The sequence below is a fragment of the Ostrea edulis genome, chromosome 3, assembly GCF_947568905.1.
Source record: "Ostrea edulis chromosome 3, xbOstEdul1.1, whole genome shotgun sequence".
Lineage (NCBI taxonomy): Eukaryota > Metazoa > Mollusca > Bivalvia > Ostreida > Ostreidae > Ostrea > Ostrea edulis.
Genome location: NC_079166.1, coordinates 60,951,602 through 60,967,465, shown reverse-complemented (window position 1 = coordinate 60,967,465; position 15,864 = coordinate 60,951,602). Strand labels below are relative to the sequence as shown.

General features: G+C 36.5%; 1 protein-coding gene across 1 annotated transcript; it reads left to right on the top strand.

Annotated features, from left to right (window-relative positions):
- Positions 1-5,930: 5,930 nt before the first annotated feature.
- LOC125674878 (serine protease inhibitor Cvsi-2-like) lies at positions 5,931-14,203 on the top strand. The gene is made up of 3 exons (XM_048912241.2): positions 5,931-6,060; positions 12,401-12,520; positions 13,982-14,203. Exons 1-3 carry the CDS (start codon positions 6,021-6,023, stop codon positions 14,089-14,091), a joined length of 270 nt encoding a protein of 89 aa, XP_048768198.1. The 5' UTR covers positions 5,931-6,020; the 3' UTR covers positions 14,092-14,203.
- Positions 14,204-15,864: the final 1,661 nt, after the last annotated feature.

Genomic DNA, 15,864 nt, shown 5'->3' with positions numbered 1-15,864 from the left:
AGTAAAAAAAAATACAGTTTTTGTTGAAAGCAATCTGAGAAAAAATTAAAACCCTGCTGGACTCGAACACGCGATCTACAGTTCAGCAGTCGACGAGAATTTTTCTAATGAATGGATAAATATTGCTGATATTTGTATTTTCATCCATGTTTTAAAAGGAAGTCAGCCATTATGATCATGTAGAGTACCTCCTTATAGGGGCATGGACACGATTTAAGACGAAAAGTTTCAAATCTTATTTTCCCATTTTTAATGTCAAGAAAGTTTCAATAAGCTATTTAAAATGGTCAGCAAAAATTTGATTGTCATTTCTCGAGGCACATGGGAGATTCTTTGTTATGTAAATAAGGCTCGTGTCATGTGTTTGTTTACATAGGTTAAATATACAAGTAAAAGTTTCGTTTAAAGCAGATTTTTCAAATTACAAGTTACATGTACTTCTGAACACAGTTAAATAGTTTCTAGTGTTTGACACATCTCATTTTAATTTAAAAACAATATTTTCTATTGAGCAATCTATGTGTAAACAAAACATGACACGAGCCTTGTTTACATAACAAGGAATTGTGAGTATTGTATCTCACTTGTAACTCAACAACTGCTATTCAAAGTTTGGCTGACGATTAGAAATATTTCAGTTAAGCATTGTAAACAATAAGAATGGAAAATAAGATCTGAAAATTTTCAGCTCAAATCGTGTCCATGCGTAGGAATACAACAGTTACTGCATTGTTTGGTACGATAGCCAAAGAGCGACAACTTTGAGATATGATTAAGTCTTTACTGTCATGAATGTGTACATGTCCAAGACGAATGTCGAGCATTTTGACACCTAAATGCAACGACAACAGTTTCTGTGTGGCATAATTTTGTATCATTGAAGGAATTGAAAAAAAAACACCAAAAAACAACCCAATACCTTCTTATAACGTACACGTATTACAATGTGTATGTTATGCAACTTTGGAGTTAAAGTAGGTCATCCCGGTAGAACTTCAAAGCCCTGTTCGTATTTACAATAGCAATGTTGTTAAACGAAATGTGTATCTCAGGCATATATTAGCGTCAATGTCGGTCAAGAAAGAAACAGATAGAAGATATATATACCACAAGAATAAAGTCAATTAGCAGCTAGACACTTCTTTATTAGATTTTCAAATAAACGTTCAATAGATTGCTATATTCAAAGTCAAATATTGAATTATATCGCAATATTCAAAGTCAAATATTGTAATATATCGCAGTATTCAAAGTCAAATATTGCAATATATCGCAGTATTTAAAATCAGATATTGTAATATATCGCAATATTCAAAGTCAAATATTGCAATATATCGCAGTATTTAAAATCAGATATTGCATTATATCGCAATATTCAAAGTTAAATATTTAAACGTATCACAATTTTCAAAGTCAAACATTGAAATATATCGCAATATTCAGAATCAAATATTGAAAAATATCGCAGTATTCAAAATCAAATATTGCAATATATCGCAATATTCAAAGTTAAATATTGAAACGTATCACAATTTTCAAAGTCAAACATCGAAATATATCGCAATATTCAGAGTCAAGTACATGGTATTGCATTATATTACAATAAAGTTTTCACTGTCGATCCCCAGCGCTACCCAAGACGTACTTGCGATGTCTGTAGAATCTGATCAGAGTTTACACTTTTCTTTCATTCGTTTATTTTAAACACAAATTACATTTTAATTGTATACAGTATTAGAGGTTACAATCATAATGACGTGTTTGTTGTGGGTTTAGAAAAATATGTTGAACAGGTCAAAATGGATGGTTCTATGACCTCCAGGAAGCCTATATCCGAAGAAACAACAAGAAACTGTTGACACAGCAGTATTTTTGCTCTGTGGTATCCCGGAATGGTCGAAAAATTTTGTTTTCGACGACATGGTCCATAGTCTCATTGAGCTTGTAAGCATACACCAGCCGAGCAGTTTTTTTAAAAAAAAAAATGGTGAAGTTTCGTTGTATAGTTTGTCTAGACGCGATTAATAAATGGCTACCCAAGTGTGCGAATGTGCAATTGGACATGACAGTCATTGTGACGTTACAGTTCTACAGTTTACATCCCAATCACCGGGTAGTGATGGTCAAGATATTGCCGTGTACTTGAAGAAAACTCATTTGTAGCTTCTGATCACCTTGGAAGTCGATCATGAAATGAAAACATCGGGTTTCTCTGGCTTTTATTCTACCATGAATAGAATATACCCATATAAACCATAATGAAACAAGACGATGACATTCATTTCATACTTTAATTTCAGAAAATGAGGGTCACTAGAAAGCATTCCAAAATTAAAAGTTACAAAACAAGAAAGCCTAAAACATATACTACAACATGCAATTTTTGACATTTCACTGAATTAATATTTTTCAGTTTTACGTTCAGTAGTTTGGATTACAGGCATCACACTGTAACATGCTGCGTTGGTTTGATAATCACAAAGAATAATTAATGTTTTCTAGTTCAGGTAAACTTTTCACTATTTCGGAAATATTGTTCTTTTAATCATAATCTTGAGCTCTGAGACAAAGTCCTTTCTTGGTAGAAACAGTTTCTGTGTAGTTCGGGAGTCTCCAGTACTGACGAAAGGAACGGTATCCGTCTCTTTCGGGGGCCTCTTGCACTGACGAAAGTCGACAAGGATTATCTCGCTGCTTAGCCACATAGACGTCCCCAGATGCTATTGGGTATCTACTCTACATTTTTCATCCCACACATCCTCGATCAAATCCAAGCTGTGAACTGAAATTCCTTTCTTGGTGCGTATTTTAGTCTGCTTGCTTTCCATCTCTTCTTTCGAGTCAACTCTGGGTTCGTTCTGCCATGCTTAATATATCATTCATATTTCAGTGCAATAAATAAACGTTATGTTCGCATATGTCAGATTTATAGTGAATTTGTACAAAAAAGCTGCTATCTAAGGGGTGAGATCAAAAGATCGATGTCGGATAAAAGTCTAAATAGTTAGGGGGAGAGGGATACAATCTCCCGTAAATATCTGTCATCTGACATCCACAAAACCCCCCAAAAAAACCAACAAGCGACTATTAAAAAACAACTAATAATATTACATTTTAATGGTTTTAATGTACACTTTTATTTGTGAATAAACAGTAGAAAAGGTATGAAGAGCGTTATTTATAATCGCATGTTTTTACTTGTTAATCGATTAGGTTCAACATTCATCATATTTAGTTTTGAAGAGGAAGGGGTCTTGGTGAAAACTATATGAATTTAGTTTTTTTGTCAGACATTGAAGTTTTGATCTCGCCCCTAACGTTTGTGACAATACAGGTCTTTTTTTCCAGAGGAGAACGAGATAGAACTGTGGAATCTCGAGGCTTTGATAATGACACTTTCTGTTTCCCTGTGTGTTACTGTGACTCCATTTTAAGTGGAGTTTTCAGAACATTGTCACTGTATCGTCGATCAGTATCCCCTCCTGTAACAAGGTGATGGTGTGCGTGACAGAAACGATAAGGCTGGGAATCAGAGTGTTTCATATCTCTCCCTACTTTGATTACTTGTATGTTTCTCTCACTGATCACAAGATATGAATTCTGAGTTCCATTTTAAAAGAAACAGCTATCTATAATATCAAAAAAAGGGAAGAACAAACTATTAAAAGGTCAATGAAAAACAACTTAAGAATATAAACATTTGTGAAAATATATTATTATACCTCATATACATGTAAAAAAAAAAATCACTAGTAAAACAGAATCTGATTGGCCGAGAAGGTCACGTGACCGTCGTGTTTGCCCTGCAACAAAACTTCGTGTTCCATCCCTTCGGATATCTCGTGTTTCCCTTTCGTGTCCAGTTAAATGAAAAAAACCCGAGTGTTCCGAATGACGCAGTCACATGCATGCAGCCTCGTGCAATTCCATAAATTTAACGTCAAGGTAAACGAATTTTATTGTGACGTCACAATGAGTCCGAGTCATTGTACTTTGATAGTTCGTAAGGCACACAACATGCGGGTCTCTGATATACAATTAAACAAAAACTGATTATCATATCACTGTAACTCGTTGTTTTTACATTCTAATACGTTGACAGCTCGGTGTTACTGTTAAGGCAATCTCAGCTACATACAATGTATAGATGAGCGGACTCCAATTTCAAATACATTTTTGTAGTCTTGCTTTGTTTCGGTATAATAAACAATTTATTGCATGAATGTTCGGGGATATGAATATTTATTCACCCAAGAAAAATCATATCCCCTCGGGGAATATGATTTTTCTTGGGTGAATAAATATTCATATCTCCCTCACTATCATGCAATAAATGTATAGTGTCAAACATACTTTAATTTTTCTCGCAAATATTTCAAAACTATATTTCATCTGAAAACTATAATCAAGGAAATATCAGGAATTCTAGACCTGGAGCATTATCTAAAGAAACCATAGAACTGTAACGTATTTACATTAAATTCTGGGATCGTACCCGGTCAATTCCAGGGTTTGGGGTATTCGACAATAACTAATTTAAGCTAATTGGTATGATTTTAGTGGACTGCCAAAATATACAAATATGTCTAACCTTATCTAGGTTAATTATAACCAAACAGAGAATCACTATATCAATCAGAGGCAAGCAACGATAAACTGGTAGTGCTAACTAACAAAATGTAGATCTAGAGCCCAGTCGCCCTCGGATTACCCCATATACTGTAGGACGCCTTATTCAGGACGGACAGTATATGTGGTAGCCCTTCAACCACTACACTCATTGTAGGGTGCCTTATTCAGGACGGACAATGAGTACAGCGGCCTGGGCGACGGTCTGTTCAGCCAATGCGGACCACACCAAAAACGAATTATGGCTAGCCTCTTTACTGGACGTCAACCTCTTCGTGGCAGGCCAGACTTCTGATGGCCTTCCAAATTCACTCTCTAACTGTAAGAACAGGCGAGGAATTGTTTATCATGAATACTTTATTAGTACCCATACCCTCGTCCTCTCTACTTGGCTGGGTCTTCTATCAGAATGCCACAGACGACTGCGGAGTCTCGGTATTTATACACAAATGAGATCACGTGATGTAAAGTGACTAATTGAGAACTCCGAATGGTTGTACCTCAAATATCCGGAATCATTACAGTACATGCGCATACTTTTAACGTGTCATATTATAGAATAAAATTCCCCGTCTGTGAGCATTTTCAAGTTGTGAAGGTGTGTTGCGACCCAAAATATATCATGGTGGCCTTATTTAGGAATTTCATGGCCATATATAAAGATTGTGTTCGGATCATATCGTAAGCACTGTGAGGTCTAGAACCATGGAACTGGGTCAGCTGATGCATTTTGGGGGAACGTGTGCGTGAAATCCAAATTAGGTCACGGTGGCCTTTTGGTTGTGTCGTCGAAAACATTTCACTCATTGAGACGTCACCAGCTGTAGACCTTCTTTAGTAATCTTATGGCTCTAGTCGCTCTACTATACATAATGAAATAATACCCGTATCATATCTTGCACACTGGTGTGATATACTACGAGTCTGCTGATAGGGAACTTCAGATATCTTACAGCAATTTTCTTCCTATGTATGACTTCAAGTATTTAAACAGAAAGATGTATCAGGTACATATACGTGTAACTCCAGACGGGCGTCTTGTGTACCCTATCGGTGCACTTCTAAAATCGAATGACGACCTGGTACATATACATGTAAAACATTTGAGAAATGTTCTCTTAAAAAGTCACTCCATTTAAGTTAGTGTATATATAATTTGTATCTCCCTCCTCTCACTTCACAGTTACTTGGCTATACTGGCTAATAATGAATTCAAATACCATTAGAACATATTTTTCGTACAACGTCTTGTCCATATCCTCTCACACAGGCTAATGCTCTTGTGAGGTCATGTAAGATAAGTCTGTTTATCTCCTGATTAGAAGTCTTTCGTGTCTTATATCACGATCTGAACACAGATATTCCTGTTCTGTTACACACAGCATACAGAGATGAAGGCCGCCGTCTTTGTATTTCTTGCCGTAGCTATTGGTGAGTTGAAAAAACCGTGTAAAGATGTACTAATTTAGCAACAGTGTACATGTATATCAGCAGTAAGGAAACAAGCAAACAATTCTAGTCGAAATTCGTCGATTAAAGGATAGACCATGTGCTGTAGTATCATTCATAAACAATCAGGGGAATGTTTGATCTATAAGCTATACATTGTGGCTTCGAATTATTCCGCAGTCGTAACTGAACCGTAAATCAGTCCTCATAAATTCGATGTGACAGTAAGCGTTTCCATGCTATAATCAGCAATATATTGAGGCATTACCGTACCATGTATCGAAATTCATGATACGTCTCATTGAAACCTGGAGAGGTCTCGATGGGAAAAATGACTTATGGCATCATCATCTTGATTGATTATTTTACACACCGTCGAGAATATATTTCACTCACATTGAGACGTCACCAGCTGTAGGTGAAGTACCACAGACTTAAACCTATACGTAGCGATCAGGGCCGTAGCAGTGAGGAGGGTTCTTTATCGTGCCAACACCTGCCACGACACGGGACCTCCGTTTTAAGGTCATATCCGGAAGAGCCGTGATTCTCACTTCTAAATGCCGAGCGTTTTTGAGAAGGGTCAACTACTAGCTATTCTAATGTCTTAGGTTTCACGCGGCCATGGTACCAACGGGGATCGAACTCACGACCTCTCGGTTACGAAGCAAACGTTCTACAACTGAGCTACTGCGACCGGTCTCAACAGCTTGAATTGAACATGTAGATGTATGCATTTGGTATGCTTGTTTGTATTTTTCATAATTCTTTGACATTTCCCCCACTGATATTGTGCCGTGGGGATGCGGGTTAGAATAGGTCCTCAGTACCCCCTTGCTTGTCGTAATAGGCAACTAAATGGGGCGGTCCTTCGGATGAGACCGCAAAAACCGAGGGCCCGTGTCACACCAAGTGTGGTACGATAAAGATATCTATAGGCCTAAATTTTGCAGTCCTTCCCCGGCAATAGTGACGTCTCCATATGAGTGAAATATCCCCGAGCAGGACGTAAAACAATATACACACGGGTAAACGCGTTATCCGCTATTCGGTTGTTATCGGACATTCGGTTCAAAGATGTTGCATGTTTGCGGAAAATAGGGTAAGTTCATACATGTGTCCGTGGTTTTTATTGATAAAGACACATTCTCTCCAGCGGTAATTGTAATACTACTTAGGTATAAGATCATCCTTTCAACAGCAAAAAGCGCACTTCAAGCAATTCCCGTTTAAGAGTTTTTATCAGCACCGAAAATAGAAATTTCGTTATGTACATTATGTATTCTGTTAAAATCTACCAAAACTGTGATACTAGTTAAGTAAAGAACTGTGTTTATTGAAGAGGGGATATTTCTCTGCATTTTTAGACTTAGATAATTCTTTAGGAAATGATACATCGAAATAGACTTGCTGTTTTTAATAGAAGAGAAAGTCTTTTCCACCTTATTATTTTCATATACAACTCATTAAATGGTCAATGCTGAGTGATTCGTGTGATTCTTACTATCCTCTACATTAACATCAACCTAATTACCGATAACCAAAACCGGAGTTTCTGATAACATTCAAAATAATCAACCGGATTTCCGATAACGTATTAAAATAAAAAATATTGCGTGTAGATTGACAAAACTTGGTTCAAAGGACACTGTTATATTGTTGACAGTAAGTAATGGTTAATAAATTGCAGAAAATGTCGGGCTGCATTTACATACAATAAAAATTGTGACCACATTGCGTAACAAAATTGGTAAACTTTACACTTGTAAACTTCCTATTCTTCTATATCACCATTATAGAATACAAAAGCGCATTTTTCTTGATATTTACGGTTCAACGGAAACCGGTTTTCATGTCTTAAAATAACGTCAATCACAATGATTTGAGCAAATAGACTTACCAGTCAGAAACCACTTTCAACCGATAACAACCGAATATAGCCGATAACGCGTTAACCCGTGTGATATACAGTACCAACCAGACCCAACCGGACAGAAAGCAGTCCCGGGGACTGCTTAGCAGTCCCAGTAAACAAAGCGAAAAGCAGTCCCAGTAGGCGGGGTTAAAATAACTAGTGGGAGGAGCTAAGCCGAAAGTGAGATTATCAATAAACATTGTCGATAATCGTAGGAGCGCGTCATTACGGTAGTCGAAATTGAAGATAAATGACTTGCAATGTAATTAAAAAGAAAAACAATACATTATACATGAAAACAGCACATATTCAAAATGCTTATGCGACACTTTTTCATGAATATATAACAAAATGATAGTTTATGAATACGAGTGGAAAAAAAAGATACATGCAGAGTTTGTAAGTCTGATAACCACAATTTCACAACGTAAAATCAATTGACGTCTATGTTCTGTCAGGCAGTTTTGTTGTTATTCAATATTTACTTTTTTTAATATTTCATACATGCGAGGTGTATCTTGGGTTCTGAAAATTATGTTGCATAATTATATTTATTTTTTGACTGGGTTATAGAAATATCGCCTAAATGATTTATTCACTTATCGTTTATATCAAACTAGCAAAAACGGCTTTCCACTTACGTGTATACGTATTTTTAATTTGTAAATGATTGGTTAAATATGGGTTACTTATTGCCAGCATTGCAAAATTGTTTTATTTCACTGCAACATTTAGACAGACTTAAATAATTATGAAGATTCCAATCAAAGTGTATATGTAAATGTTGTTTTAACCTGAAATCGAGGGTACAGTGTTTGTAAAGTTCCCGAATATACGTGTTCATGGCGTTACCGACGACAACAGTTAAAGAGACACTACAGCTCATTTTCCACATTTTAATAAAGTGTTTTTTAAAACATGTATTGATAAAATGATAAAATTCATATCGATACTGACAATTTTGAACAATTGGGATGCATCAATTTACTCTCAACTGCGCTTTGAAGATCGTTCGGAATTCAAAGGTTTCTTCCTTCTGACTCGGACTTTTGAATGCTTATTTACATCACGTGGTTTTGAATGACAGCAAAGGTGTTGTGTAGGAAATTATTTAAATTCCCCTTCAAGGAGGTCCACACTCACCTTTCAAGTATAAGAGTATTCCCTGCTCCTTAAAATAAGTAATTATATCAATCATTATTTCAACAGAAACCCTTCCATGTTCCCATTGACCGATGTTTTTACAACTAACACGTGTCGTGTTCAGATAAAAATAGCACTTACTTTTAAAAGTAGTGTCTTCGCAACAAAGCTCAATGTCAGATTTTTACGCCACAGATTTTGAATGAAAATCCAAATTTTTGCACCAGAATGGCCGATTAATGTGGCTAATCTTTGACTTTCACACCCCCTTCGGAAATCCTAGATCCGCCACTGAGTTACATGGGTTTCTCCGAACTCTTTGTTTTCCAACGGTCAAACTGATACCATGGTAAATTTTATTTCACGTATGAGTTTTATCTCATTCTATTTTTACCTCTTTTCTCACAGAATCTGTCAAAATTCTAGATCTATCAACTACACTTTCTCTCACTGGACGACATGCTGCACCGTTTACTGTCTATGCGCATGCGTCTGAAGACTGAAAGGAGGAGACTCGATATTTTTTGTATAGGCCATCAAAAAGTATTAATTTTTACGTTAAAACGATAATTTTTAACTTTAGATAATTGTTATTTTCGCAAAGTTCACACTTTCAACAATGCAACAAAAATTGAGAAAGCACTAGGAAAATTGTCATTTCATGATTTTTGCGCAAAATGAGCTGTAGTGTCTCTTTAACAATATCTTTTGCTACGGATGATAGCCGTGTTTTGACACCTGTAAACACACGACGGCATTCCGTGTCCATGGACACAGTATACCTGAGTAGCTTCCCCCCTTCAGATCGAACCTGCCAACCCCATCTCCCCTCAAGAGTCATCTATAAACTCGTCTATCTAATAAATGGTCCAATGGATTTCATTTTTCAAATGTAATTGACCAATTAAAATTAATAAAGCAAATTCTAATTGAATCCGAAAAGAATGATTTATCATTCTGGGTTAGAAAATCCAACACCGAGGATGTCACAAAGACCAAAGCGGGCGCTGACAAATAAATATTTTGTTGTTGTCTATTTTTACATGAAAATATCACTGAAGTACACATACTTTTAAATTGTTACGTAAAATCATGATTTAGTGGAAAAAGAACAAGGAGTAAATTATTCACATTCATGTAAGTTCTGCTTCTTTAAAAAGCTAAAAAAAAAAAAAAAAAAAAAAGAAGAAGAAGAAGAAACTGCATACATGTGCGTGCACATGTACAGCAATGATGAATCAAATTGTTCTGGTTAAGACACTAATACTTAGCTACAAACTAGAAAAAGTATAAAGGTACAATGTACTTTTGGACTTATCAATCCACCATTTCCCATGACTTCAAATACAGAACACTGTGCTTTTACCGAAGTATTTAAGTGTGTTTAACTTTACAACGTAGGTGCGTTTGTTTGTTAGTTTTGGGTGGGTTTTTTTTTTTTTCATGTGAAAACGCCTCTGTACAAATGTTTAATATTCATGATTTTAAATAATTATCCGTCGCCGAATGTAGGGGGATATTCTTGTTATTCTATTTCCATCCATTATTTTCTCAAGTTCTCTAGTGAAAGTGTGTCAGTAAGCGGTGAAAAAACTACTAATTCCTATCTAAGGTTTGAAGCGGCCATGATACGAGCAACATGTATGAAATTTCGTGTACATGTACATATATATATATATATATATATATATATATATATAATTATATACATGTATATGAAAATGTGATGATGCAAGTTCTCAAACTGAGAAAGCAATACAATCAATGTCAATCATACAATTTCTATACATGTATATAAAAATTACTTAGATGATTTCTATAGAAATTAATGCACATAGAGTGCGAACGGCAGATTAAGATGTACATGGTTATTTCGTTTTCTTCAATTTCCACCCAGTGCTAATCAATCTCTATCCAGAATTGTCGTTCCTTGCTTTCACTTACACCTCTGTTAACATCTCAAAATAAGCAATGTTATTCCACATGTAAATCCATTTTTTTTACGGCTAATAAAACTAAGAACTATTTTATAAAATATCTGGAAAATGTAGGACAAGCAACTATTTGTATATTTTTTTCCATTACTATATATTCTTCATGTACCTATCTATAGGCCTGGTGCAATAAAACTACCCAATATCTACGTTTCAACCCAAATAAATGCTTCTTGTGTCACAAAAAGACTTGACATCTGCTCAATATTTATTTATTTACGTATATTTACGTGCCATTTTACAAAAATCTTGTAAAACCCTTGAGACGTTTACAGAGGTGTAAGTGAGTGTAAGGAACGATAACTCTGGGTAGAGATTGAGTGCTAATCTGCAAACATTTCTATCAAATCAACAACGTGCAAACAAAATCGTCAGAAGATGAACAACAGTGGTTTTTGGTAACTAATTCATCGATAACTTTGTGAGATAATTAATGTTGGGTCACATGGTACAGTAATCTCACAGATGACATTCTAGTAAAATGATTTATCAACCGATAGAGAACTACCAATAACCTTTATTGAAAAAACAATATCAATGTTATCATTCAGATTAGAAACATGAATCGACATATCGCCGAAAATGGCTGAATTATAACCAAAACGGCGAAAAAGCCGACACACACGCGGCCCATGGTTCTAAGCATTTGAACTGAAATATTCGAGAAATTTTGTTTATTATTTGTTTTTAAGAACCTTAAGGGAGCCATTAGTTTGATTGATACAAACGTTTTCTCGATTAAAATTTCCCCCACACCTTGCCGTAGAAGTCAGAGAAGGTTAACAACTACATGTGTACATATCTATAAAGGTGTGGAATTTTAAGTGTGTGAGCAAGGACACTGGGATGAGCGTTGTAGCTCTTCGTGACACATTTAGTGATTACAACCTCTTTCATGTGCAGACTAGTATCTCACAAGTGGTCATCTCAAACGCTTACAGAAGGTAGAAATTGACTATTCAGAACGACTTATGAGGGTGATCCGTGGGGAAATAACATTGGACAAATTATTGGTTCTGTATAAAAATAATTTCGAGTCATTCTAGAAGGGGGAAATGTACATAAGATCTATACAAGCTATCCACACTCCAGGTGCCTGTGTCTAGTAGTTGTGGTTTCGTCTCTGTCAAGTTTAGAGAATGAATATGTAATTCTATAGGAGATATCAGAACAATGGCGACAATTCCTAAAATTTGGGAAATTGAAAGAAGAAATAACGTAACTCAGAAGATATTAATTCCACTTATATGTCTATTTTTTTCGTTTTTAGTGTACGTTTTATCAGAGCGATGCAACGTCCTGTCTAATTGTGCCGATACCATATGCAGCGGTAACGCCTCTCATGTGGAATGCGAGCATCATCAGTGCACGTGCATTGCTAACCCAATGTGTAAGTTTTGAATTTGATGGAAATCGAATTGCTCATGTTTCGAAATTGGTATGACATCCACTTTTGAAGATAACATTGCGTCAGAATGTATATTTTGTCCAAAACTAGAGATTGCATACCAATATACGAGGCCTGTTCGATATGTAATGTGTATTGTACCACAGCTCGATAACGCGTTGCACGATTTTGTGGATGATGATACTCCTGAACAGCTCAATTCAATTCCTTCCCAACGATATAAACACGAGTCTTCAGCTCCAGATAGTTTTAAACTTATAGTCATTTCAATAGAGCCATTCGTTGACCACTGTTCAAAAAATGGTTGAGCATATTGAAGAAATTAGAGCTTATATAAAAGTTCGCACAAAACTCAGTCATTCGGTAATGCAGATTTTTCTGAATTGTGGGAAGTTTATGGTTCTGATAAAGTATCTTATGAGACGGTTCGTAGTTGGAGAAAGAAATTTTTGACTGGCACAGAGTCCGTCAAATATGCAGCAAAATCTGGCCGACCTCTGACTGTAACAGGCAAGGCAAATGTCCCAAAAGTCAGGGAATAATTGAAAGTGATGACATATACCCGATTCGAGATATTGCCAAAGCTGTTGGCATATCGCTATCGCGGGTGCATTTCATTTTGAAGCGTATTTTGAAGGTACGAAAGATTTTTGCCAGATGAATACCGCATATATTGATTGATGACCAAAAATGAGTACGAGTACAAACCGCTAAGCAATTGCTCAAAATGTTTCCCAAATCCAATCAAAGACAATTTGCAAACATTACTACTTGTGACGAAACATGGGTTCACTATTTCAAACCAGTAAGAAAAATTGGAAACAAAATTTGGCTAACTAAACACTGTAGAAGGCCTGTAGCTGCCAAAAGAACCATAAGTACAAAGGTTCTTTATTGCATATTATTCTCATGTGATGGTATAGCCATACAAATTCCGGTGCCGAAGGGCAAAAGTGTTACAGGTCGGTATTACCGAGATGTTATACTAAAAAAGTTCAAGAAATATTATCATAAACGACGCCCTGTGTCAGGATTTAAGCATGTTCGTCTACTTCATGATAATGCTCTATCACATACATCTGAGTTTGTGAAGCAATTTTTGAAGTCGGAGGTTACCGTCTTGCCACACCCACCATACTCTCCAGATCTAGCCCCATACGGCGTTTTCCTTTTTCCAAAAAACTTTAAAAGTTCTTATCTGGTCGTCGTTACAAGTCCCAACAAGCCCTTGGCTCAGTGCCTCAGAGGTTTACCTAAATTAGCGTACCGTGACGCATTTTAGAAATGGATTCAGAGATTGAAATTATGTATTTCAAACCGCGGAGAATACTTTGAAAGGATGTAATGTTATTTTCAATATTTGAGTCGAATGCTTTTGAGATATCATACAATACACATTACATATCGAACATCCCTCGTATATTGATTTTGTTTCTTTTGCAGCTTGCAGTGACCGAAATGATTGCCACATGTCGGATTCGCGCAGATGCCCAGACAAACACGAGGAGTTTCACTGCCTTGACGGGATGTGTACCTGTCTGGATTTACACTAAAGCTACCTGGAATGGAAAATAAGTTGATCCCACGAAAAAGAACGTTTCACAATCTATTAAATGTATGCAACATCTCAATACATATTACGATAAAAATAAATTATTAAACACAGTGATTCTCATTTATCATCAGAAGACAGCAACGAAACTGTTTTTCACCGTGTGTTAACCTCTTACTGAGAGACACTAGCACACGTGGAACGAAAAGTTTTTCGCCCCGCATTTGGAAGGTCGGGGTTCGAATCCCGACAGACCCAAGTCGTTAACCCAGGTATTGACAGTTCCATCGCTAAACTCTCGGCATCAAGTGTGAATTTCACGGGTCCTCGGAGATTACTTTAAAAACGGATGTCCAGTGTCACAGTACATGTAGGTGTGGCACCCTAAAGAACCCTCACTGCTCAATGGCCGTGAGCGCCGAGCATAGGCCTAAAATTGAAATTGAAGGTCTTGGTGACCTCTCCATATGAGTGAAAAATTCTCGAGAGGGACGTTAAACAAGATACAATCAATCAATCATACATGATAATAAATTTCAAATTACTGATCTGTAATCTAATTAGAATCTGATTCTTTGACTAATGCACGTGGTTCACAATACAAGGACCTAACAACATCCCAACCCGGATCACGTCAGAGCGCATGCTAAGTATTTTATGAAACAACATGATAGACATCAGGGACTTGTATTTGACCTACTCTTAATTTTGCATTCTTGATGAGATTCATAACATTGATCACTGTCATAATCTGCACTTTTCATGCACTGGTAATCCTATGCACAAAGTCACTCACTGATTGGCGCTGTTCACAGGTTGTTCTCATGTAGGACCTGGCGACATCAGAACGGTGACCAGTTATTTCGAATTCACACAAAAACAGTCCGCGGCGTACATTCAAGCGGCTACAGGTGTTTTTCATGAATGGTCAGATTAAAATCCCACTAAACCAGCTATTTTTAAATAAAGTCAATTTCTGCGCGCATGTATATGTATCATCCACCCTCGTTTGGTTTGACCCTCGGGCGAAGACACCTACATGCATTGAAATTAGGTGTCACAAAACTGCTGCTAGAATTGTTTGTTTTATCTTTAATTTCAAACGAGTACTAGTATTTTCTAGTTGGTACTCTTTCAAAGCGATGTTTGATTCCATTACCGATTTTACATCATATACCTGATCAAGATATGGGGCTCACGGCCGAGGCGACCGGTCGTCAGGGGATGCTTTCTCCTCCTAGGCACCTGAGCCCACCTCTTGTATATCCAGGGGTCTGTGTTTGCCCAACTCTCTATTTTGTATTGTTTGTGGGAGTTATAAGATTTATCACTGTTCGTTATCTTTGCTTTTCATACATCACTATTATCATTATTAACATCAGTTTAATCTTATTACTCTAGGTCGAAGTTTGTTGTTCAAACACGAAAAAACTTCCATTTCTCTCAGATTACAAATCCCAAATATCATCGAATACATTATCTGTCTCCTCACTGGAGTAAACATTCATTAATTTGACTTAATTCCTTCTGTTACAGAGGGTTCAACAGTCTCGTTTAAAACCAGCATTTTGCAAATTTTAGGTTCGTTATGATCTAATTTACAAATACAACCTGTCATTAGGTCAAATGCTGTACAACGTGTTTCATACCTATTGTTAGACCGTTCTTGACACCTTGATTTCGACTACAGATTACTCCGTTAACGTGATGAAGACATAGGGGTCAAGGCGGGTGTGAACGGTCGTCAGGGGATACTTATATCCAGGGGTCCGTG

Coding starts and splice junctions, on each gene's coding strand:
- LOC125674878 (XM_048912241.2), top strand. CDS start 6,021: ATGAAGGCCGCCGTCTTTGTATTTCTTGCCGTAGCTATTG. Junction 6,061..12,400: donor ATTTCTTGCCGTAGCTATTG/GTGAGTTGAAAA, acceptor TTTCGTTTTTAG/TGTACGTTTTATCAGAGCGA. Junction 12,521..13,981: donor GTGCATTGCTAACCCAATGT/GTAAGTTTTGAA, acceptor TTTCTTTTGCAG/CTTGCAGTGACCGAAATGAT.